The sequence below is a fragment of the Filicampus tigris genome, chromosome 18, assembly GCF_054856515.1.
Source record: "Filicampus tigris isolate MCC_2025a chromosome 18, RoL_Ftig_1.0, whole genome shotgun sequence".
Classification (NCBI taxonomy): Eukaryota; Metazoa; Chordata; class Actinopteri; order Syngnathiformes; family Syngnathidae; genus Filicampus; species Filicampus tigris.
The window spans coordinates 1,923,719-1,947,410 of NC_141234.1; the positions used below are offsets into that span (position 1 = coordinate 1,923,719).

General features: G+C 47.9%; 1 protein-coding gene across 3 annotated transcripts in view; it reads left to right on the top strand.

Moving 5' to 3' along the window:
* runx1t1 (RUNX1 partner transcriptional co-repressor 1) overlaps positions 1 to 23,692 on the top strand; it is a 65,046-nt gene that overhangs the window by 22,227 nt on the left and 19,127 nt on the right. The window contains exon 2 of one of the 3 annotated variants that reach the window (XM_086014368.1): positions 8,905 to 10,265. The exons of the other annotated variants lie outside the window; for them this stretch is intronic. Coding sequence (XP_085870494.1) covers positions 10,238 to 10,265 — 28 coding nt within the window. The 5' untranslated portion in view covers positions 8,905 to 10,237. The remainder of the gene's footprint in view (positions 1 to 8,904; positions 10,266 to 23,692) is intronic. 3 annotated transcript variants of the gene reach the window in all.

A 23,692-nucleotide genomic window follows, 5' to 3' on the forward strand; every position in this document is an offset into this window, starting at 1 on the left:
GTGTGTAGTGCAGCCGCTTTATTAGTATGCTGAGAATTTATCGCTTCATTATGATGCATGGAGGCACTAATGCTAAATGGCCCCCGTACAGCTCATCTGCGTAATGCATGGCTAACCCTTTCACAATTAGCAAAAATAGGAGCACATGTGCCGAGTGTTTGAGGGTTTATTGCTGTGAAAAAAAATAAAAAAAAATGCAAATCAAATCATTTATGACGCGCGTAAATACGCCGTGTGATCTTTAACTCTCTTGTTTCATCCTGCCTCCTGTAGACTATTATTTAGCTGTCACTTGTTTGAGATCTAGCGACCCCTCCCCCAAAAACATCCCAGCCCGCTTACTAGCTAGCCACGTCAGCCACCGTTTGACCGCTGAGTGGATAATTGCATCAGCGGGGATAGAAAAGGGAGAGGGAAAAAAAAAAATTCAAAGCAAGGGCTCGTATTCACTTAACAGCGCGACTCTTGTAATGCTACGCTAGCAGTAAATTGGCCCCCAGTTGTTTTACCCTAAATGGCGACGCTACACCAGGATGGAAAAAAAAAAAATGTCAAGGCTTTTAAATTACCAAGCCAGGAATCCCCTGAAAAAAAAATGATTGATGGTTGTATGCAGCAGGTGAGAAATGACATTAGCGACTCGCTAAATCCACAATTTTGCTGGAATTTTGGCCTCTAAATTGGCGATTATTCGAAATGGGAGACAGCTCGTTCTCAAAACAGCTAACGTGCCAAGTGTAGATTCTGCTCATTTGGCCATTATTTCTCTGGTTAAAATGTCAGTCGTTAAGAAAAACCAAACGACTCAAGTTGCCGCAAATTTGACCAACTCTCGTAACGCTGACGTTTGCTGCGATTTGCAAAGTCATCGTCAAGCCGAGAACTCACCGAATGCTTTTTCTTTGATATCTTTGTGGTATTTAGCGGGCAAAATCGTCCGTTGCCGGCATACGACGATGATCTTAAGCTGATTGACAGAATACGGTTAACCATTTCTTTGTTGAGCAAAAAAACAAAAGAGAAAAAATGTCGGGCAGAAATTTCACAGTTAAACATCATCAACACTTTTTGGTGTAAACAGGAAAGAGAGACGGATTTCTTCACTTAGGGTCAAGTTTAGCGAAAACACCGACTTTCTCGTAATGCGGTGATGTGTCCTTTAACCCACCCTACCTGGAAATCGGACACTATCCTACCCCCTTGCCGAACCCCGGGTCCCAGACTATCCCGACCCTCCCTCGAGGCTCGCCGAAATGAATTCGACTCTAAATCGCCTTACCCCGATTGAACTCCTGATCGCTAATCCTACCCTTATGCTCAGCCTAATTCTACCCTACCCCAACCCGAGCCTACCCGGACTTCACTTGAGCCGTATTCAACCTCCCCTGCCCCGGATGCCGCTGCAACCCTTAGCCTAGCCTACCGCTAACCTGACTGACCACACGATTAATGAACGCCGAATGCAGCAATCAGAGCGAAAAAGTGTCCGTGATTGGAGTGCGGCTCCCAGCAGAGGCTTTGAAGCCGCCCGCCATCTCCGAGCAAAGAAAGAAACGCCAGGCAGTACGTATCCTCTCAAGTGGTTCTATTCGTCATAATTATGTGGTTGTAAAGAAAGGAGGGGGGGGGGGGGGGAGACTAAAAAGGCTCTAATCAATCTGATTTAATTAAGTGCAGTCAGTCACATGAAACGGGCAGAATGGAATTAATAAGCACATTGTGGATTTGCATTTTAAGCCGTGTAATTATGCCAATCGCGCGCGCACCTTTCGCGCCACCGGGACAAAAGAGAAATTTCTCTCTTTATTTGATCTCGCAGTCGCGGCGCCGGCGTACCAAACGGAGGCGGCGGGCGTCAGTCAGTCTTTTTACCATCGGAACATAAAGCCCGGCCCAAAAACAACCACCAGCTAGCCCTATTTTTAATGAACTACCCCGAGGTCAAATTGACATTACCCAAATTCCAACCCAACTCAAGTCGACCCAAATAGCCTCAACCCTCATTTCCACCTTTCCCAATTTTCCACAACGCAGTGTGAAAGAGATTTCCACCCAAAACAAATTTTCTCTCGTAGAACCTGAATGCTCGACTTGTTTCCAAATCCTGTGTTTAAAAATAACAAGTACGTCCCATTAGCAGAGCTGGACATTTGACAAGAAATTGAGCGTCCGTCATCCGTTGTCCATCTGCAGCAGCGTGGGTCCGTCATTCGCCTTTTTTTCCAGGGGGAAAAAAAATTGGACCCATCCATATACCGGTCCGCCTCTAATTTTAAATGGCCGTCCGTCAGCGGGGTCAACCAAACGTTCACTTTCGCTAGCGCCCCAACCTCCCCCACCCGCTGGCCGATTTTTTGAAAACAAACATCGACTCAGGCGTCAGCACAACGGGCGTCCGTCGGTGACGGATAGACGGACCGCTCCGCCGCATAGACGGCAATTAGCAATTTCAAACGATCGGTCTCCCGTAGCGTCGCTTGCCGAGGGCCGCCTGACGCCTTCATCTGGATTCCGGTTGCGCCCCGCCGCCGCAAAGCCATAAAAGTAGCGCTCGGCTCTGCCGGCGCGCACTAGCGCAGCGGCGTAGCATATGGGTCAGATTTAATCGCAATCATTTCATTTCCCCCCTTCATCGGCTCGGCGCCAGATAGCGCCGGTTCCATTTCGGAAGCGCCGCCGTGCTACCGCCCAGGAAATATGACAGATAAGAAGACCCGTGTAATAAGTGCAGCTTTTTTTTTTTTTTTTTTTTTTTTTCCTCTCTCTTACGATCTGATAAACTGCCAAGGCTTTTTTTTTTTTTTTTTTTTTTTCTGCGGTGGGTGCGCAGAAAAGCGGCTAAAAATATACGAAAGAAATGAACTGTGCTGATTAGCGGCAAGATGGCCGTCGACGGCATTTGGGAAATCTGGCCGGAGCGCCGGCGTTAACGTCGATGCGCCAGATAGTGTAAATCCTTGTTGCCGTGACCAATCTTATCGTCTTTCTATTAAAAGGGATGGAAAGGAAGAAGGGGGGGGGGGGGGCGGGTTGTCATTGGGGATTCTGTGCCGGAGGTTGGGTTCAAGACTGTGTTGATTCGTCAGAGGGATGCGTTGGTTGGTTGGTTGGTTGGTTGGTTGGTTGATTGAGTGTCCGACTGGTTGCTGATTTGTTTTGATTCCGCGTTTCCAGTCTTTTGTGGGATATTTATGACTTGCCAACCGTCTTGAACGCAGCTCGAGTTACAGCCGAGGGCTAAACTCTTGGATTGAAGTTCAACTTTCAAGCCTGCTTCAAGGTTTCGGACAAGATTGTCAAATTAGGGCTTCAAGCCGGGGAGCGGTTTCAAACAAGGGTTAGGGTTTGAAATTAGGATTTCGAGCCTGATTAAGGGATTCAAAAGAGGGTTTCAAGCCTATGTTAAGGTTTTTGAACAATGGCTACTGTTTCAAATTAGGCTTTGGAGCCTGATTTCGGGTTTCAAATTAAGATTTCGCCCCGCATTTAGGGTTTCAAACATGTATCTGGGTTTCATATGAGGGTTTCCAGGTAGGAGTTCAAGCCTTTGTTAGGCTTTTAAACCAGAGTCAGGCTTTAAAATGAGGTTTTAAACAAGGCTTAGGGTTTTGAGCCTGATTTCTCCTGCGCAAATCAGGGTTTAAGCCGACGCTAGTTTTTCAAACAAGGATCATGATTTCAGGCTGGTTTAGGGTTTCACGCCGGCCTGGTTTCGGGCTTTAAATTAGGGTTTCGAGTACCTAACATCGAGGCCAATACACACCGGCAGCCGAAGAAGGTTTGGGCGCAGTTTCTCATGAAATGGCACTTGAAAGTGTGTCACATGAGTTGAGCCCATTAAACAAATGGAGAAAAATGTGCTGCAGTAGTCGCTGGACGCGGCCTTCCTATTTCTATCTGCGGCCTTTTATTTACTATTTAACGCGCGCAGCGCACACACACGCACATGCACGCGCGCCGCCTAATGGCTTTTCAAATGCTTTCAAACGGGAAGGTTCCCGCGCCCCCGACAACCCCCCCCTGCCCGCCCGGTGGGCCATTACTGCCAAAAGCGACCGCGTTGCTTGCGGTCCAAGGATGGCGGATGATAATGATGAAGGCCCCCCCCCCCATTGCCCCTGCCCCAGCACCCCCTTGCATTAAAGGCCATCACGCTAGCAAGCATCCAAACGAGTGGCCGCGTATCGGCCGCTCGTTTGGCCTTGGAAAGGGAAACGAGCGCTTTGGATGTTATTTCGGCGGTTTCCAAACGATGCGCGTTATTTTAGCAAGCGGCTGTTTGTCTGGCGTGCGGAAAAGCAGGACGACACGCTTTGATGTCCTCCGTTAGAACATACATGTAATCGCTGAATGGCAGAGTAAGGCGTCAAGTTAGGGTTTCAAGTTTAGATTAGGTGGATTTAAAAAAACAAACAAACTACTGTACACAAAAAATGAACATTGTGGGAATGGAGTGGAGACAAAAAAAATCATTCCAAAAACGAAATGTTACATATTTTGTGAATGTAAATGCACAGCAGGACACGTTGAGTTAATAGCCGGGTGAAGGGGGAGAAACACCGCCGCGCCCCCCCCCCCCACTCCTTGTCAAGTGTTGTTCTGAGCTTTGATTGCAATTTGGCACAAATGATGGTGTCATTGGGGCACGAGGGCGGTCCAGGGTGGTCCCATGGCGCCGAGCGAGTGTTTGCGCTTTGTCGTCGCCGGCGTCTCTCAACACTCACACTTCCTTTTTTTTTTTTTTGAGGTCATTTTTACTCTTTTGCGTTTGCTCCGTCACCTTCCGTGTACCGGCACGGTCGTCGCAAACGTTAGCTCAGGTGCTCGCCGCGACATGTTTTGCATGGCCCGGCCGGCCAAGCTCGTTAGAAGCAAGGCAACGCAACGGTCGCCGCTAATTGTTTTCCCTTCGGCTGCCAAACGATTGCTGCGGCCGCACGGAGCCCCGCCCGCCTCGGGCGGCGCACCCCTGGCCGCTAATGACGAGGCGCTCGTCCGCCTCCCTGGCGGTGCGCCGACATGTGCGAGTGGGCGACGAGGCCGCGCAAGTTCAACCGGAGCCATTAAGGCGCTTTTGCCGCCTGTCAATCATAGACAGGCCACCGCATTAAAAAAAAAAAATAGTGGTGGCTAACATTTAGCGAGATGATGATAGCGATTTATTTATTTATTTTTTTGCATAGTATAATATTTAAAAATGAGCAATGGTTTGACCATTTTTTTTCACGGGTGTATGCAGAGGAGAGGGGGTGCGCCGAGCTTGTCTTAGCTCATTTTCTCACCTATTTAGTTTTGCGGTTTTTTTTTTTAATACATTTGCATGAAAAGCACCAGCTTTGTTTGAAGTTTTTCCCCACCCTACCTGGCACGAACCCATCAGAGTGGCGCTTGGGCTTGGCGCCACCTCCGTCCGTCCCGTCCCGTCCCGTCCCGTCCTCCCTGGTTTCCCACCGACGGCCATTGTTGCAACAGGCCCCAGCTGGGCGGGCGCCAAAGCCCGCTCGTTACCCGATGACTGATCGCTTCATATCAGGTGTGTGCGCGAGCCGCGAGGACCAGCTGGACCGGGTTTTGGGAGGGGGTGGCGGGGGTGGCGGGGGCTGCTCTCGCCAGGTGGGTGATGATGATAGATGAAGCCTGAGGGAGGTTTTTGGCGGTGCTGTTGCCAATCACAGCACATATGATATAATTCAATAGGGTCTGATACACAAAGCGATATGCCAGGATACGATCGGGATTGCGTACGATGTGGTGCGCCGGCAATCCGACAGGATGCAATGAGGCCATCCGTTACATAGCGGTGGCGGTACGACCTAACGCGGCATGACGTGTTATGATGCCTTGCGCTAGCATACGATAATGCACGTTGACGGTCTACGATTCAGTGCGGCCCGATACGGTCAAATGGGCAGTTTCCGATGGTGTGCGGCGGAGACGCTCGGATATGACGCGGCACGATCGGATGGCATGTGAGGTGGTGTGGTACGTTAAGTTAGGATGGTTCCTGGTGCGATGTAGTACGATAAGGCTAAGACGCGCCACGTGAGTTAGTAGCAGTCAGTACAGGCCAAAAGTCTTGAGACGCTTTGACGCAGGCAGTCAAATTAGCAAGCGCTTCAAAACGTTTGACGACAGAGTATCCAATCCCGTAACATGGCTTCTCCTTTCATTTTGTTTCACTCGCCGTCGTGTCCTTCCCCGCACCACAATGCCGTCGATTATTTTGTGACAGGTTAATTCTGCGTGCCAGCAAAAAAAAAAAAAAAGTTTTTTCGGGGTTGTTTTTTTTTTTTTTTTTTAAACCCTTACTTTCTCTCTTTCCAATTAACCTTGCCAGGCCTTTCAATTACAACCGCTTTGCCTCTCTTTTTTTGTCCCTTCTCGTTTTTTCTTCATCAAGCATTCAAGTCATTCAGCCTGAGTTGAGGACAATCGCAAGGAAAAAAAAAAAAAAGTTGCCATCACCTTGGCCACAAATTGCCATCTCCAAAAGGATTTACTTACCCGCCCGCAAAGCAATTTTCTCCCGTCAAGTCGTGTCACTTCTTTGTGCCGCCGCGCTGGAATTTGGCCTTCCAACACTGAATGTCATCCGTTGAAATAAATGACACGGCTTTTAGGCGGAAAAAAACATAACTTGAGGTAAAATATCATGACTTGTTGTATTTGTGCCGGAGGAATGTCAAGGTCCAACCAAACTTCTGATTGCTGGGGGGGGGGGGGGGGGTGCGTGGGATTTTTTATTTTTTATTATCCATTCTTAAATAATCTCTTCTCAATAAAATGTAACTTTTAAAAAAAGATATTAGGCTTTAACTCTAATATAATAGTGCAGGAGAGACTACAGTAAGTGCGCCTAGCATTATGGCCTTCCAGACTACGCGACTTTTTTGTCGTTCACGATGGTCGGACTCCAAAATCATTTCGTTTTGTGTCTTGGTTCCGGGCGAGACGTCACATGACAATTCCGTCGCCGCCCAATCGTTGCGTACTGCTGCCAAGATTCCGTCCATCGGCGCGCGTCCGGCGGGGAGGCGGGACAAGCAGCTGCGTCGTCATGTCGATGGTGGCATTATGAAAAAAATGATAACATTTTTTTTTTTTTTTTTAAATAAGAAAGACTATGGACCTGTTCGTGGGTGGTGGGAAGAGGGCAGTATGTCCATTCTCCCAAAAGAACTTAGAACCCTAAGCCCAAAACAAACAAACAAACGGAAAATTCAACAACAGGCTGTGCGGACGCCGTTTCTCTCCCGACAATCAAAGCAAAACATCTTGACGGCCGGAGGTGCGAAGCTGAGGAAACCTACAAGGGAAGAGCCGACAACGTATGTGTGTGCGTGGCTCGGTGCGCGGGTGTGCGTGTGCGTCCTGCGATAATGCCGCAGGGGCAGCAGGAAACACACACACACAGTGCCTGTTTTTTTTTTCTGCCGGGGGGTTCCTGGAAGTCAAGCGCCCGGCGCGATCGGACACATGCGCGCGCGCACACACACACACACGCACGCACAGGATACCTCGCCTCCGAAACGGGAAAAACATGCTGCGTGCGATACACATGCACACAGACAAGCAGACTTCCTGCATTTTGCCACCTACTGGGCGGCCACCTGTGTCACGAAGCTTTCGGACCCCGCGGGCGAGGAAAACAAGCGCGTGCGCGCGGGCGCAGCGAAGCCGAGGGGCCGGCTGACAGTAAACAAGTGTCAGTCAAAGACGGGCCGAGGCCACGCTGGCCTGAGGCCCAGCGAGCGGCTTCCCGCCAAAGACGAGCGCGTGCGGCCTCCATACGGCCGTTGTCTGCTCTGTATACGTTATGAAGAGGGGAGGAGCTTCAAGAGACCGCCGTAGTTCTCAATCTTTTTGCGCCGAGTGCTACCGAATAAATGTACAAAATAAATGCAATGTGCATTTCTTAAATATTACATGCTAACGTGTCGACAACTCTATGCTATTAGTTTCTTCTTTTGGTGAATACAAGTTGGATTTTTTGGGCGATTGTCGTTTTTTTTGTAACGTTACTAATGCTTTTGCAAAAATTCAAACTAATGAAGTCTTTGCTCACCGCGCGGAACGCCTTTATTCTCTTTCATTAGCGATGTTAGCCGCCGACATTTCCACCGACCGACCCGACTTTATCTTCGGGCCGCCCCGTCTCCCGCTATCGCGCTCTGGCTTTCACCCCGCCGACGTCTTTGTCTGCGCGCGGACGAGGCGACAGACGGCGAGAAAAGGAGAGGAGCGGCGCAAGCCTTGCCGCTAATGGCGTCATCTTCCTCCCCGCGGAGACGCGGCTGAGGGAACAATACGCTCCGCCGGGGAGGCAAAATCTGCCAAATATTTCTCGTACGCAAATATTACAAATATAACAAAGGCGCTCGCTTGACAGGTCCAAGCATTTCGCTCAGCCTGCGACGTGACAGGGATCAATTTGGGACATACTGGGGGGGGGTATAAAAAGTCTACACCCCCCCCCCCCCCCCCCCCCCCGGTGAAACAGCAGGGTTTTGTGATATGAAGAAACAAATGAGACTGAGAAATCATTTCCAAAGGAATTGAAAAAAAACTGAGAGGTGAAATAGAAATAAGCAAGTGTGCACAGCCTTAGAATTGGGATGGGACTAAGGGGTGTGCACACATGTGCAACCACTTTATCTCACTTTTTTTTTTCTTTTTTTTTTACTTCCCTCCTGGACAAAGGTCAAATCATTGCTAATCCAGTCTTTAAAATTTTTCTTTGCATAACTAGCTAATAATCTCTAATAAGTAATCACCTTAAATGATCCTGCGTAAGTAATCAAACTAAATGACGGGCTGAACGTTGGCAAAAATTGGTTGTCACTTTTTGTGTAACGCTACGCGAGTCTTGCAAACAATCGGACATGATGTGCTGCCTTTTTCCAGAGAGCCTCCGCTCGCGCGGCCGAGTGCTAATGGACTGGCCGTTGGCAGCGGCTTCTGCAAGTCGCCTTTGACTGACTCTGCGGGCCAGATGACTTCCAGATGGTGCGGCCAACATGTTTGCCTTCGGTCACCGGCCCAGGCATACGCGTGCAACGCGTGCGTGCGCGGTGGACAGATACTCACCAGTCAAAAACGCCCTCAAGCTTCCGGCTGGTTCTTGTCCACACCACAGCTTGGGCGTAATGAGCGATAATTCCTCACTTAGACTTCCAATGTGATTCCCGAGCAGATGATGAGTGACGTCGCTCTTGGGCTCAAAATCTTCTGCGAGGGAAACGCTTGGAAGACGACGGCGAGCTTTTGTTCTATGGAATGGGAAAAATGCACCGTCGGATTCATTTTAAAAACGTGAACAAGCAAGCGAGTGCCGGGCGATACAGTTCTACTCCAGTCCCGTGGAGAATAGCGGCAACTTATGCGGAAGAGGACTTATTCGATCTCAGGTTTTTTTCTTTTGCCTTAGTATCGGTGGCTGGTCTATCAGTACAAGTGCCAATACATCACCAATCCCTGGTATAGGTACTCGCCCATCCCTAATAGTAATAATAATAATAATATTAATAATTCGTGCTCATTTTTAAATTGGATTATTTTGAATGTTCAATTATAAATAGCTATTATTTTCCCCAAAAAATCATCTTCATCAGATACCCTATTTTGGGGTTTTGAATGACTTATAATAGCTCATGAATAGATCAATTTTTTTTAAATTACAAAAAATATTGATAATCATGTCGATGTTTATTATTTATTTTTTAAGATATTTTTGGGGTATTTTTTATTTTAACAATTTTATTAAGGTGCAAACAGACAGTTGTTGGTCTTGGCCCCGCCCCCGGCCCCGCCCCCCACCACCTGGTGTTGCGCGCGCAGTCTGTGGGAGTCAGAGCGCCGCTGCTCGTCCACACAAGCGCAGCAAGCGCGTGTGCCGGATCGCCCCCAAAACACGAGCAGTCCTCCCCACGTCACCGTCGTCGTCGACGTTTCCACGGATTTCGGGAGCCTGCCCGCCTGCCCGCTTGCCTGCCATCCTAACCGCCGCCCCCCCTTCCCCGTCCTTGTCACCCGCTTGCGCCTGCCTGCCTGGCCCCCAGCCCACCCCTTTCCCTTCCACCTCTCTCCCAACCCTCCCTGCCTCCCTCCCTCCATCCACCCTCCGGACTTTTTGGGAAGTACACGCCGTCGAGAGTGAGCCTCCGTCCGGCTGCGTAGCTCCGGAGTCGCCGGTGCTTCTCCCGAGAACCGCCCCGCAAAACCCACACCGACGTGCCGCATGGTGGGAATCTCCGACTCCTTTCAGTGTAAGTCGGGCTTCCTTTTTTTTTTTTTTGTCGTCATATTGCCACGAAATGACAATCGGATGTGGGAAGATATGGAGCGATGTGACGTGTGCGTTTTGATGCTTCTTCCCAAGAAGTAGTCAGCACCTGGCTTGCTTGCTCCTGCACATTTGCTTATTGCAGTTCATTTTTCATGCATTTACATTGAAAAGTCATTTTATGCTTTTTTTTTAAATTTTTTTTTTTTTTTTTTGCAAGATGCCTTCCCGTGTGAGTGTCACCGTATGCGTGGGCTGCCTCGCTCTCACTCTCGCTGTGTGTTTGTGTGTCACGGTCCAACAGTGTAACGGGTTGTCGGCCGTGTTTGGACTCCAGTGGGAATATTGTTTTCACACGCGCAGATGGTGTTGGTGTGATGGTGCGATGATGCAGCTGATGGAATAAATACCACTAATTGCTGCCACTTTTATTTATTTCTTTGTTTATTTTTGCTTTGTGGGCATTTTTTCATTTGTGCAAAATTGTTCGTTGGGAGCAAATACTGGGATTTTTTTTTTAGCGGATCAGGCTATTACCTGGAGTGGTGTGTTTGGGAAGGGGAAATAATTGAAAGGTAAACAAACAATGCAGGTTGTTGCTCAGTGTGCACGCGCGCTTGTGCGATGCATTCACTCACTCACTCACTCACGCACGCACGCACGCACGAACGAACCCGCGGTGTATAAACAAGCGGGTGTTAGCTGCTTGCGTTGCGGCGCCCCCGTCCCCTTGCAGCATCCGCCAGTGGCGCTTCCAAGCGGCCATCTGCCTGGACGCCAGCCCACCCAGCGCACCTGGCACAAGCCGCCCACGCAAGACCCCCCCCCCCCCCCCGCCCCTTCTTGGGCCACGAGGTCAAACGCATCAGGCTGCCGCACATGCACGCACGTGGCCTTGCCAACATGTTGTGGCTGCACGTCGAGCAGCAGACAACGGATTAGTTTGACTTGTATTATTTCCTGGGGGAAGAATGGCAAATTCCGAGCTGTTACTAAATATGGTGGAATTTCTCAAATTTGCCCCAGAAGTGATAGTACACGGTTCAAAGAGCAAAGTTTTTCATCAGCATTTGATTAAAAAAAGTCTTTAAATTGCGTAAATTAAGTCACCCTACCAAGAATGCAGTTTTTCTGCTAATTGTATGCATTATTTTGTATATAATTCTACTAAATTTTTTTTTTTCCAGGATCTTCCCCTGCCCAGTTAGAATCAGACATTTTTTTGTTTTGTATAGACTTGCTGAAAAAAGAGTTGAACATGTAAACATGTATTTTTTTCTACTTTTTTTTCTTGCTTTTTTGGGTACAGACTCCTGCAAAACATTTGCCAAAATTTTCCCCCAATGCTATTACACAAAACCTTCAAAATCCACCTAAAGTATTTTTTTCCTTTGACAAAATCATACAATTTCAAGTAGTACATACAGACCAGACTATTCTTAAAAAGAAAAAAAAAAACTTCTTTAAGGCTGCCCAAATAAAAAAAAAAATGTTATTGACAAAATCAAGAGTGTGCGGGCATGTGTGAGCTGTGTGTGTGTGTGTGTGTGTGTGTGCGTATGTGACGTTGTGGATCAATAGGCCCATCGATGGTTATCAGCGAGAGGGTGGTACTCGTCGCCGCTTATTGAATTTCATCAGCCGTGAAAGACGGTGTTAAGGGACTTGGCGTTTTGTGTGTGTGTGTGTTTTTCTTGAGGCAAGAAGTGTGCCTACATGAGGGTCTTACTTCATGTCAAGAGTGAGCACCACAACACGCTTTTATTGCCGGGCGGGAATGTTAGCTGCTAAGCGCTAACGGCTAGTCCCAATTTCCTGTGGCAAAAACCACAGCAGTTAAGATGAGTCCTGACTAATTTTCAAGTACAAGTCGAGTCACGTCCTCGATTCGGTTAAGCGACTCATAAAGAAGTCGTGTAATCCCGCTCGGCCGCGACATCTATTCGCAGCTTGCGCTCGTTGCTAGCATGTAGCGTCAACGCTATTTGTGTTTGGCTTAGCTAGCTGTACAAACCCCCTCACATGGTTTTTTTTTAATGGTTCCCAACTGTCAAAAACTCGACTGCATTGTGCTCTTTAAAAAATCATACGGTACATAACATAACTAAATCAAATTAAACAGTTTGCGCATCAAGCTAATTTAATGGCAGTCATGCCTCTCATTCTTGGCCACCAGGGGGCAATATAATACATGCAGGCATATGCCCGTGAGTATTTTTGCTCGGATCGTTTGGAACTACCTTGATGTCGATGCTAACTTTGTTAGCCTGCCTATGACATTTTCAATTACGTGCAAGCATTAAGCTAGCAGACTTCTGTAAGAATGTTACATTGTGTTTTATGTTTAGTTTTACAGACAACTTCAATTTGGAGTGGCAATAAACAACGTGAGCTTGGCTTCATTTTTTTTTTTTTTTAAAGTGTTGTTTACGGTCTGTTTGAAGTGTTTTACGGTGGCTGCTGCCAACTAGTGCTCGTCACTCCAATTTTTGTTCGCAACCCAAGACCAAAAATGGGCTGAGCGACGGCTTGTTTCTTGGAAAAAAAAAAAAAAAAGCTTCAATCGGGGTCAGTTAAACAAAGTTGATGTACCGGACGTTTTGGATTTTATCGTGGCAGTTGACCGTCAATGCCGTACTTGTTGTCTCTTGAACTTAATGCAGGTGTGTGTTGATGTTGACTCTTTTTCTCAATTGTATCCCCCCCGCCCCCAAAAAAAAACTTTTAGTCCAAATTTTGTAAACCTCGGCCAAGTCATGTGACTCGGGTCTCCCATCTCCGAGGTTGTCGCAATGTGAAAAAGCGACCTGTGCAGCTCAGAAATGATGCAAGCGATTTTTTCCATCGGCATTGTCGCATACGGAGCAACAGACCTTTTCAATTTTCGACCACTCGTACTCCGACACATGCGCAGCCCTCCCGAGGCGCTTTCTATAGACTGGGATCGAGTCGCTAATTAACTGTACTTTCTGGGACGCGCGCGCACGCACGCACGCACGCACGCACGCCGATGTCTGTCCTGTCTTTCTCTCGCACTGTTTATTTTCCTGCCTCCATCTGGAGTCTGCTGATATTGTAATCGCCCTAATGCACATTGCCTTCCCCTCGCACACGCGCACACGCGCGCACACACATTGTGCCCGTCCTGACAAGCCCCTTTTCTTATTCTCTTCTTATTCCAAAAAGATAAGCCGCTGGATGTGATTGTTTGTGTGTGTGTGTGCAGATGTGTGTACACGCCGTGAATAGAAAAAAAAAAGACAAAGTGAAGATGTTACCTGGTATCACCTCAGTTCTGCACAAAAAATACGAGAGAGACAATGACGGCAGTGGAGGAATGTGCGTGTCTGTGTCTTTTGGGGAGGATGACGAGACGTGAATGCCTGCTGAAAACGCTCAAATTTGTCGGAACAACGCAACATTTGGACAATATTTCATTTTTGATACTAGCTACTCTATTAGATGTACTTTTAATTCGGGATAAGCGAGTACCGATACCAGGTATCGGTATCAGGTGGATATCGTCCTTATTTCAACGTGCATTATTAGACACTCATGAAGGCTGCTGATACCGGGCCACCGATACAGACAAAAAGAAAAGTAAAACAAAAATATGACATCAAGTCCTCCTCACCAGTAGTTGGCGCTATACTGCGGCAGATCTTATTTACAATTATTTGTCGTTGTGTTCATTGAAATGTTTTGTATCAAAAATACAGGTGGTGTCAGTATTCAAGTAAATACTCTGTACTGGTATCGGGTTGCAAAAAGTGGTATCGAATATTTCAACTTTTAATTAACACTTAATTCAAATAAAATATATTTATTTTTTACTATTAATTATATTTTTGTTTACCGGATGTCAAATCCTTCTAAATTCTTGGTAGAAGTGACTACAACCATTTATTAATTATTTTCCCATATGTATGAAAGTTATTTGGGCATATTTGTTTCATCCGCATTCATTGATGTTGGGGAAAGAATTCGAATTGAAAGTTTTTCATTAATTACAATGTTTTTTTTTTGTTGTTGAAAAACTACAAAATTCTTGGGAGAACTCCATTTAGGATGATTATTTTAACATGTATACTAGTTTTTGGGCATTTAAAAATAAATGACCATTCTTTCATTCAGGAAAAAAATGTGAGTAAAATCTTTGGACATGTCAAAAATGCAAAATTACATTAATTACACTGCCTTTTTTGTACAAAATTGTGATTATTGCTTCAACAACATTTGAACGCTACCCAATTTGTCATGACTTCTTCATCTTACTCACTCCATTTGCTACAATTAGTCTTTTCACACAATTTTAATGTGCATCCCATTGTTTTCTTTTCTTTTCCTGGGATAAAGGCTTTATTTATTTCTTTCTTTTTTAAATTAACCCCCCTAAAAAAAAGTCCCTTTCCCGCAAATCAATAGCAACCTGTTGCTGCACGTAATGTCAATACGCATTAGCGGCGCGCCGCTGGAGCTGAATAAAATGTTAGTTTTGTGTTTAGACGAAGGTGGCGGCGTGGCAGCGTTTTGTGTTGCCGGCACACAAAAGCCGCCGATTGCCTTGTTGACGCAGCCGACAGACAGCCTCCCATCTCCAAAAGGGCCAATTATTCCTCCGCCGTTACGGAAAGTGCTTGAAAGGAAAACGAGCGCAGACGTTTTAGGGAAGACGACGACGACGACGACGGCGGTCAATTTTCTCTCCGTGCACTCGAGAGTAAAAAGCCTCATTTTGTTTAACTTCTCCTAAACCAGGAAGCGGCGCAATTACGCAAGATTGCGATGTGGGGAGGAAAGTGGTGCCCGATGCCCCCAAAACAAACAATTTGCTGCGAGTCGATCTCTGGAAAAGTTGTGCTGGAAATAGCCAAGCTAGTTGAGTTCGTTGGGCAAGGAGATTTACTAGGAAATCTCTGTTATTTTTACAAAATTCCACAGCCCATGGATTCATTGGATACCATTTTATTTAGCATTTTTGAACAGCGAAATGTGAGGTGCAGGTATTAAGTTCCTCACGCGCCACATTTCTGTGACTTTGAGTGTGTGTGTGTCTTTAAAAGGCGAGGCCTGGCTCGGTGAGTGACGTGGGAGTCAGCGAATGAGAATGTAGGCGTGGCGGTCGTGAGGGCAGGCGAACGGCTAACTGGCTAACCGTTAGCCAAAATTGCCCAAGGAGATACCATTTTTGTGGTACACAAAAACATCGGACGATAAATCCCCGCCGAGTATTCCGGTGGGGCGCCATGATGTTGAGGCGCGCGTCAACACACCGTGGCGACGTTTACAGCGTTTGGCCTGAGCTCCGCTCAGATTTAACAAGCCTCTTCGCAGAGGCGTTTGTCCGAGGCGATTTTTCTCCGCTGCTCTCGACCAAACGACTCCCGCAGACACACAATAAAAATTGGGGGGGGGGGGGGTAAGCAGCCCCACTTCGAAACACGTTTGCAGATGTTGCGAGATTGTTTGGCTTGCGTGGCGATGATTTCTTGGCCATCTGTTTCCAGCCACACCGCCACCTATGTCTCTTTATCAACATCTGCTTTTGGCTAACCCCCCCGCCCCCCTCAGCCCTTTAACTACTGCTGCCTCACACATGTGCTAACCATTAGCATGTCATAGCACTGAGAAAGTGTAATACGTTTCAGCCTTTCACTCTTTTTTTTTTTTTTTTCTTCCCCATTGTTTCCATAACTGCAAACAATTTAGTGGTTTTACGCGTCCCCGCGTGAGGACGACCCGCCGCCTGTTAGCCGTTAGCCGTTAGCGGCCTGTAAGCCTTACAGCTTGATCTTTAGACGGGGCGGTGTTGCTTGCTAGCGCGCCTGCACTAGCGCAAGATTACACTGCACTGCAGTCAGACTGCAGTTGAAAAGGCGCAGCTCATCTGGCGGCGAATCGTCGGGTCTGAAAGTGATGACGGGCGTTTGTTGCCTGAAGAAGGTCAACAAGATGTAGAAGCTGAGGATGATTCGCGGATGCTTTTTGTCAAAGGCACTGCGCGTCATTTTCAGCTGATAAGTATCACGCGAAAAATATTGTTTGAAACACATCTGGCATCATGGCCGCACGCTTTCACGCTCGTTAAAGTCAACCCAAACATTTTTTTTTTCAAGAATATGTTCTATGCAGGCCCACTAGTTGAAACGCCGCATTCTGATCAATATTGCGTTTGAGGAATGTGAGTTAATCCAGCCGTTTTTAGCCATCTCAGGGGGCGGCCATTTTGTCACTTCCGTCGACTGAAAATGACATCACAGTTGCTGAGGGCTCAGGTAACGACCAATCACGGCTCGGCTTCAGAAAACAGGTGAGCTATGATGGGTTGTTAGATTTTGAACAGAAAAAAACAAACAAACAGTAATTAGTGGAAAGTTGACTTGTTTTTTCCCAGTGTGACTGAATATTTTGTAGCTTTCAGGCAGTGTTTTTATACGAATGTGGCTTAGAGGTGAGTGCATTTCCTCCCGCTTGGAATGAAAAATCTGCTAATGGTTGCGAGGGAAAGTGACGTATTCCCTTTTGTCCGCACATTTGGTAGAAAGTCAGACATGTTGGGGGTCCCAAAATGGCTAGCGGAGCCCCAGCGGGCACGGAGCGTAAAGCGGGCGCCAAGGCAAGGCCAGCCGCCGCCGCCGCCGCCGCAAGCGCGTGGAATGTTTTTCACCAAAATAGCCGCGGCGGTGACGGAGACTTGATGGAAAACAGCGCCGGCCGGCCGGGCAACAGGAACCGGGCCGGGCCGGCCACACAATGGCCTTCAGAATGGGAGGAACCCAGATAGCCTCGCAGCTCAGGAACCAGCGACGGCAGAGGATGGGAGCCGGGCGGGAACGCCGGCCTGCTCAGGATGTGAACACACGCACGCCGCTCAGGATGTTTGTTTTTGTTTTCTGTTCGAGGTGGGATTTTTTTTTTTTTTTTTTTTTTTGTGTGTGCCGCCGTCGCAGGTGATTCGGGTCGCGGATGCAGCATGGTTGATGGCACCGGGAAGGGCGACCCCGGCTTGTCCTGGCCGTCCTATCAGGCTTCCTCAGAGGCCTCGTGGGAGAACTCGCACATGTGAAGGAAGAAACTGGCGCCACTTGTGGACTTACTTTCCACCACTAATCTGCCGCCCTTTCATGCAGAATCAAGATCTGGTAAAAAAAAAAAAACAATAATAAAATCGGCATAAGTATGACCTCATTGTAAAGTATTGGTAGTCAGTGTCAGCATCATGCGGGGGGGGGGGGGGGGGGCATTTGCGGGCCCGCTTTGAACGAGCCGCACATTTGTTAGCCGATTGGAATGTTTTGGTGCGTTTTGTGGCGAGAGGTGAAATGCCGCCGCCATGGATAGCGTAGCATCAGTCTGCAAAGGAGGAGGAGGAGGAGGAGGAGGAGGAAGAGGAGGAGGAGGAGGCGGGTCCAGATGGTTGGGGACCTGCGGCACACACGGGGAGTCTTCACGCTTCTGCTCTCGTTGCACCATTTCGGCTAGCTTTGTGTGCACCTCCATCTTCCAAATGCGACATTTTGCGCGCAGCCGTGTACGTGCGGACGCGCGGGCAACATCGCCCCCCCTCCCCGCTGCCCGGGACCCCCCCCCCCTCCCGAAATGCGTCTCATCCTCCGCGTTGTATGTCTTGAATCAGCAGCGGTCGGAGGTCTGGACGGCGCCTCGCTTTATTGATTATTGGCCACCCGGGGAGGCGGCAAGCCCAAGCTAACTGCTAGCGGCCGGCCCACGCGGGAATACCAATGAGTCTTGGGGCCCCCAAATAATTGTAACGCTCGCACATTGAATCCTTCAAGACTGCAATTGCACGTTGTTAGCCGAATAGTCGTCATTTTGAACTTGTTCTTCCAATAGCAAGAAAAAATGCCCAATGTGCTTTTTTCTTTTTTTTTTCGTTTTTTTTTTTTTTTTTTATGGGTCATCGTAAAGCGCAAAGGTCGAATCGAGCCAATCTTGTTGAATTCAAAAACAAGCAGCCCACTATGGGAAAGAACCCAATATGAACCCACGTTGGGTTATTTTTAACCCGGCAGTTTTAAGGTCGCGCCAAATGTCTCGTTTTGATGTTCGACGCGACATTCCGTTGCCAAACTTCGTGCCAAATTGTTTGCCTTTTCGTTCAAACCGGACACATTTCTTTCTCAAAGCCAGTTGTTTTTCTTTTTTTTTTTTTTATATATAATAGCAAACATAGCGTTTGTTTGAGCCAAGCATGGATATAATCTGGCATTTTCACTGCCAAGAGTCTCGTTTTGTTGTCCTTGCACACACACACACACACGCGCGCGCGTCCGCTCTGTCTTCTTTGTGTCTGTGTTATTGTTGTGATGACATTTGTCGCGGCTTCTCTTACGCTCTCGCCTCCATTACTGGCAGTGGAAGAGGCCGCCGGGGAGCGCGGCAGGCTCGTTGGCTCGCAATCATCCGCGCACGCTTTGTCGCACGCGCGCACGCACGCACGCACGCACACACGCACACGCAGGCAGGCAGGGATATAAACAGAGGCTTTTGCTGCCTTTTTTTTGTGCGTGTGAGTGTGTGACAAGGACTCAATGCGCCGACATATGTTAATCAAATGTCTGGAGGGCGGTGGGGGTGGGGGGGGGCAATAACACCACCGAAGAAGAAGAAGGAGGAGGAAGAGGCAGATGACAGGAAGTGGTCGTGGATCAATATGGCGTCCATTAGTTTCACGGAGTGAGCGCTCGAGCGGCGGCGGCGGCGGGCCCATGAAAGCACCTCGTTTTTCGTTTCGCGTTTTTCATTGTATGGAACATGATGGGAGTGTTTCCACGGCGACGGGGGTTGTTGAAAAGATTTCTTGTGGTGAAATGCGTATTTATAACAAAACGTGTCGTTTTCATGGCAGGGAGGAGATATTTTGGCGGCCGTCGTTACACAAACTGAAGTTGTCCCGAGCCGATCGACGTGATCGGAAATCATCATGGGATTTTCAGCTGATCGGGATCGGCAAAAAAAGATTGGATTTTTAAATCTTGGGATTTCATGTATTCCCCCAAAATAAATAAATACAAATTCCGATAATTGAGACGGCTTGGTTGTGGCCGTTGGTTTCTCCTTTATCGTATTGCAGAGGTTTTCGATCGGGGAAAACTCAAAATCGAAACTCAAAGTCAAGCGACTTTGCAAAAAAAAACAAAAACAATTCTAAGTTGTTGCCATATTCAAATGAACTTTCTCAACTTAATTTAGCATCGAATTGAAAGCGAAAACATTTATTATATTAATTTTCTAATTTCGCAGCAAAATGGCGCATTTTCATTGAAAATTGAGCATTTTTTGTTGGCCCTTGTTGGCATTTTTGTTGCTGTATGAGCATTTTCATGCAGAAGTCTGGCTTCCTTTGCTTGGTGGCAAATTTGCTTTTTTCAGAGCAAAATGAAACCTTTCCACTGGAAAATGGCACGTTTTTCATTGCCAAATTGGAATAAAAAAAACAATAACACTCCAATTGATGTGAAACGAGAACAAATAATAAAAGTCGGCATAACTTTGCAGGGTTTTTTTTTTTTTTTGTGTGCGTACGTGTACAAAGCAAAGAAAGTGAGAGCGCGATTTTCGTGAGGGTCCGCGGAAGCGAAAGCAAGGGCAAGCGAACGTCAGCGGAGCGCGAAGTCGGTGGCGGTGCACAGATGGCGAGCTGTCAGCGCCCTGGCGTCGGCGCGCCCGCCCGCCCGCCCCGGCGGCCCGCCTGCGCATCCAAGCGTGCGTGCGTGCGTGCGCGTCTGTGCCCTCCGAGCTCGGGCGGGCGTGCGTGCCCGCGTACGTCGCAGATGGCGAGGGCTCGGCGGACGCCGGCGCTCGGCTCGGCTGGAGGCGCACAGTTGGCGTCGCTAGCCACCATGCTGCCCCCCCCCCCCCCCCCCACCCAAAGTGTACCTGCTGCCAGCTGTACCCCCCGCAACACTGCGGACGCCGCAAAGTGTTGTAGTACAGCACGGTGAGCCCCAGCATATTTGCACTTGGGCTTTAGTTGGTTATTTGTGGAAAATATGCTAGCTAGCTAATGCTATTGATGCGCCTCGTGTGAAGCCGGCTTGTTTGTGTTGCATAATTTCACGACTGGATACTCGTTTATGTAACATGGCTTCAATATCGTGTACATGCAAGAAGTGTGGTGCTTGTGGCATCTGCGCACAATTACAACGCCCTTTTGGGTGGGTGTCAATTATTTGGTGTCAATTGTTTACCCCCCCCCACACAAAAACAAAATGTTTTTATGATGTCATCATGGGGGTGTATGAGCTCGAGTGTTTAATTGTTAGGTCGAATGACAAAAAGCTTTTTTCTAGTCGATGAGAGTCAAGTCAGTCGATTAATCGATGACGATATTTTTTCAACTCGCCTCGCACCGTAGACCGATTTCACGATTTCAACTGAACTACATCATCTAAAAACACCAGTCAGCATGTTGCTAATTGTAGTTGTACTGATTCGCTTCTCCGTGAGTGTGTGCGTCACACATTATCTTACAACTTGGATGCCGAATAAAGTCCGCAATTTTTGCGAGAAAGATGCCTTTTGTTCCTCACGGCCAGCCTTACATTTCGAGATTGGGGATTGGAATGGCCAAAGCTAGCAAGGCTAACCGCTATCCTCATCTGCACCCGTCTCGTTTTCAAGGCAAGGTGCCCAAAATGTGACGAGTGAATCGTCGACTTGAGGTTTTTAGCGTCAATGCGGACTAGTCGATTTGTCCACCAGCGGGCTCAAGCATAATGTGGTGCGATGTCTGAACTCCTCGACTTTCCCAGCATTCCCTTACACAGGCACAGTAGCACATCTTTTGTGCCGCTGCTTTGGGAGTGTGCGAGGGAGGCGTTTTGGCCGCCCATCTGTGCGCTGGTAGCTTGCCACTGTTTCTGCGCGCACGCACGGGCGCACGCGCGCACAGCGCGAGAGGGTCTGTGCCAGGCAAGCTGTTCGCTGGCTGGTGCTGGCGCGGCTCCAGAGAGAGTGGTGGCATCCATCTGTAGCTCTGCAGCAGGAGCGGGACGCCGCATCGGAGCAGCAAAGCCACGCTCGGCTCCGAAACTTCCTTGGACGGCAAAGTGAGTCCGAGCGGTTGCGCTGATCCACAAAATGGAGTCGTGAATTGGTTTGGAAGTGATCTGGTTTGAAGACGGTTTTTGCCCCGGTTGGCCTCCGAGGTGTTGCTGGTACTGTCCACTTGACCCCCATGTGTCACATCGTGTTGCGCTAGCGTGTTATTTAGGCCAGCATGCTAGCTGCTAACATTGAAGAGCCTCATGCGACTTGGTCAATTGAACCCCTGAATAATCGTTTTTGGAACCTGGGCCTATGATCGCCTACATGCTAGCTGGACGGCGTTGACGCTTTCACTGTTTTGAGTGCTTTGATGCCAATTCCAATTGAAATCGGGAGAAAGCAAATTCTCATTTAATTCCCGCAGGGCAACAAGGTATTCGTCTCGATTGCGCAACGTTGCGCCACGTGAATCAAAATGTGTTTTTTCAACGTCACTTTGTTTGAACATGTATTTTTCATTTTTTTTTTTCATTTTTTCCACTCCAGAGCTGCGACAGATGGCAACGGCAGACATCGCACTTCCTCTATTTATTTATTTATTTATTGAGAGAAAAACAGCAAAGGACAACTGATGTTCGACACAACATATGTTTTGTTGGCCATCGTGCACGTGTGTGTTATTTTTTTTTGTGCGCGTGTGTGTGTGGGTAGTGTCGGGGCTTTTGGCGGCCGTGTTTGTGCGCGAGTGTGTGCGCGTGTTAATATTTGTGCGATGGAGCAGATGGTGTTCAGACCTTGAGCGTGCCATTGATGAATCTCCTTATGTCTTTTTGCTGGCTCGGCACAGTGTAAACACTGCAGTGGGATGCACAAGAGTGTCGGATTCGTTGGCTCATTACGTCCCCCCGACGTCAAAATGTAAATAACGCCCTCATGTTGCGACGCTTTTTAACAAGCGTACCATCAGACAAAATACGTTAAAAAAAAGATGTGAAAAAATACTATGCAGAGCCACTAAAACATTGGACAAAAAAGACCAAAAGACAATATGAAAATAGCAAAGAGATATAAAGGCACTTTGACTTAGCTAGCTTAATGCTAACGCACAATGCAAAATGGCATAGGCGAGCTAAGCGAGCATCCACGTCGCGGCGCTAGCGTCCTTTTTGCCGCAAATATTTGAGCGCAAATTGTGCGGCGAAACATCATTACTCACACTACTCACGGGTATATATTCTTGATCCTCTGTGAAAAGTAAGATTCCTGCAGCTTACCAAGTAGCTGTGACGTGTTGTTTGTGTGTACTACTACTACGCCGATAATTAGCAAGTGTTTTGTGTCGAAGGCACCGCTGTCCCAGACTCTGAATGTGGTCGTAAGAACAATTGAGCGTTTGAAACGCCAATTGTGATCATTTGCGACGTTGCGGCGGTTTACCGCCAAGCTGCTAATTCTGCAAAAACAACCCTTGCGAAAAGGGTGGAGCCATGATGGCCTCTGGTTTTTTTTTTTTTGAAGGTGGACTATCATTGAAGGTGTGATGGATGGCATCTATTGACAATCCTTTGCGCGCTTTTCTGTTGCCAGTCCGCTGAGAGCGAACCAAATGGAGATGTGCGCGCGCGCGCGCGCGTCGGCTGGGGCTTGGCCCGTTGCGTCCATGCGTCTTGTTGACAGGCGGGTGCACTTTGATGGGACGCGTTGCGCAACGCGGCGCCGTCCGTCTGCGTTGTGTGTGCGCGCATGCGTAATCATGATGGAGCGAGCGGCGCCGTCGCCTTGCGAAAAGGCAATCTGGCCACCCGTCCCTCGCCGCGGTCGTCTTTGTCCGGGTCACGAGCACGCGTCGTCTCCTCTCTTCCGTCGGTTGCCAAGCGCCCCCCCCCCCCAAAAAAAAAAATGAAGCAAGGAGACGTTTCCGCTCAAAATGCTTTCCGGAGACGACGTGGATCTGTTCTCGGCCCCCCCCCAAAAAAAGCCATCGTATTTTTTTCACGTGTTGGCTGATAAGAAAAACGGCAGTCTAGTATCGGGATCCATGATCGGGATCATGTGATTGCCGAGGTATCCGATCGAGACTCGATATCGGCAAATACTTTGAAATAAATGATTCTGGCATGGTCGCCGGTGCAACCAAATGTGATGGCGACAGCTCGGGCTGTGCAATTAATCCAAATTCAATTACAGTTACGATTATTTCACGCCGCAATTACACAATTGGCACAATTGTAAAAAAAAACCAATTATTAATATACATTTATATCCAACGCACTATATTTGTTACACAAGAAAATCATACTTGAATTTATACATTTAGCACCTTTTTAAAAAAAAAAAAAAAAGAAAAAAAATTAAATAACAAATGTTATCAATTTTGTTTGGTCCAAAAGAAACTTACAT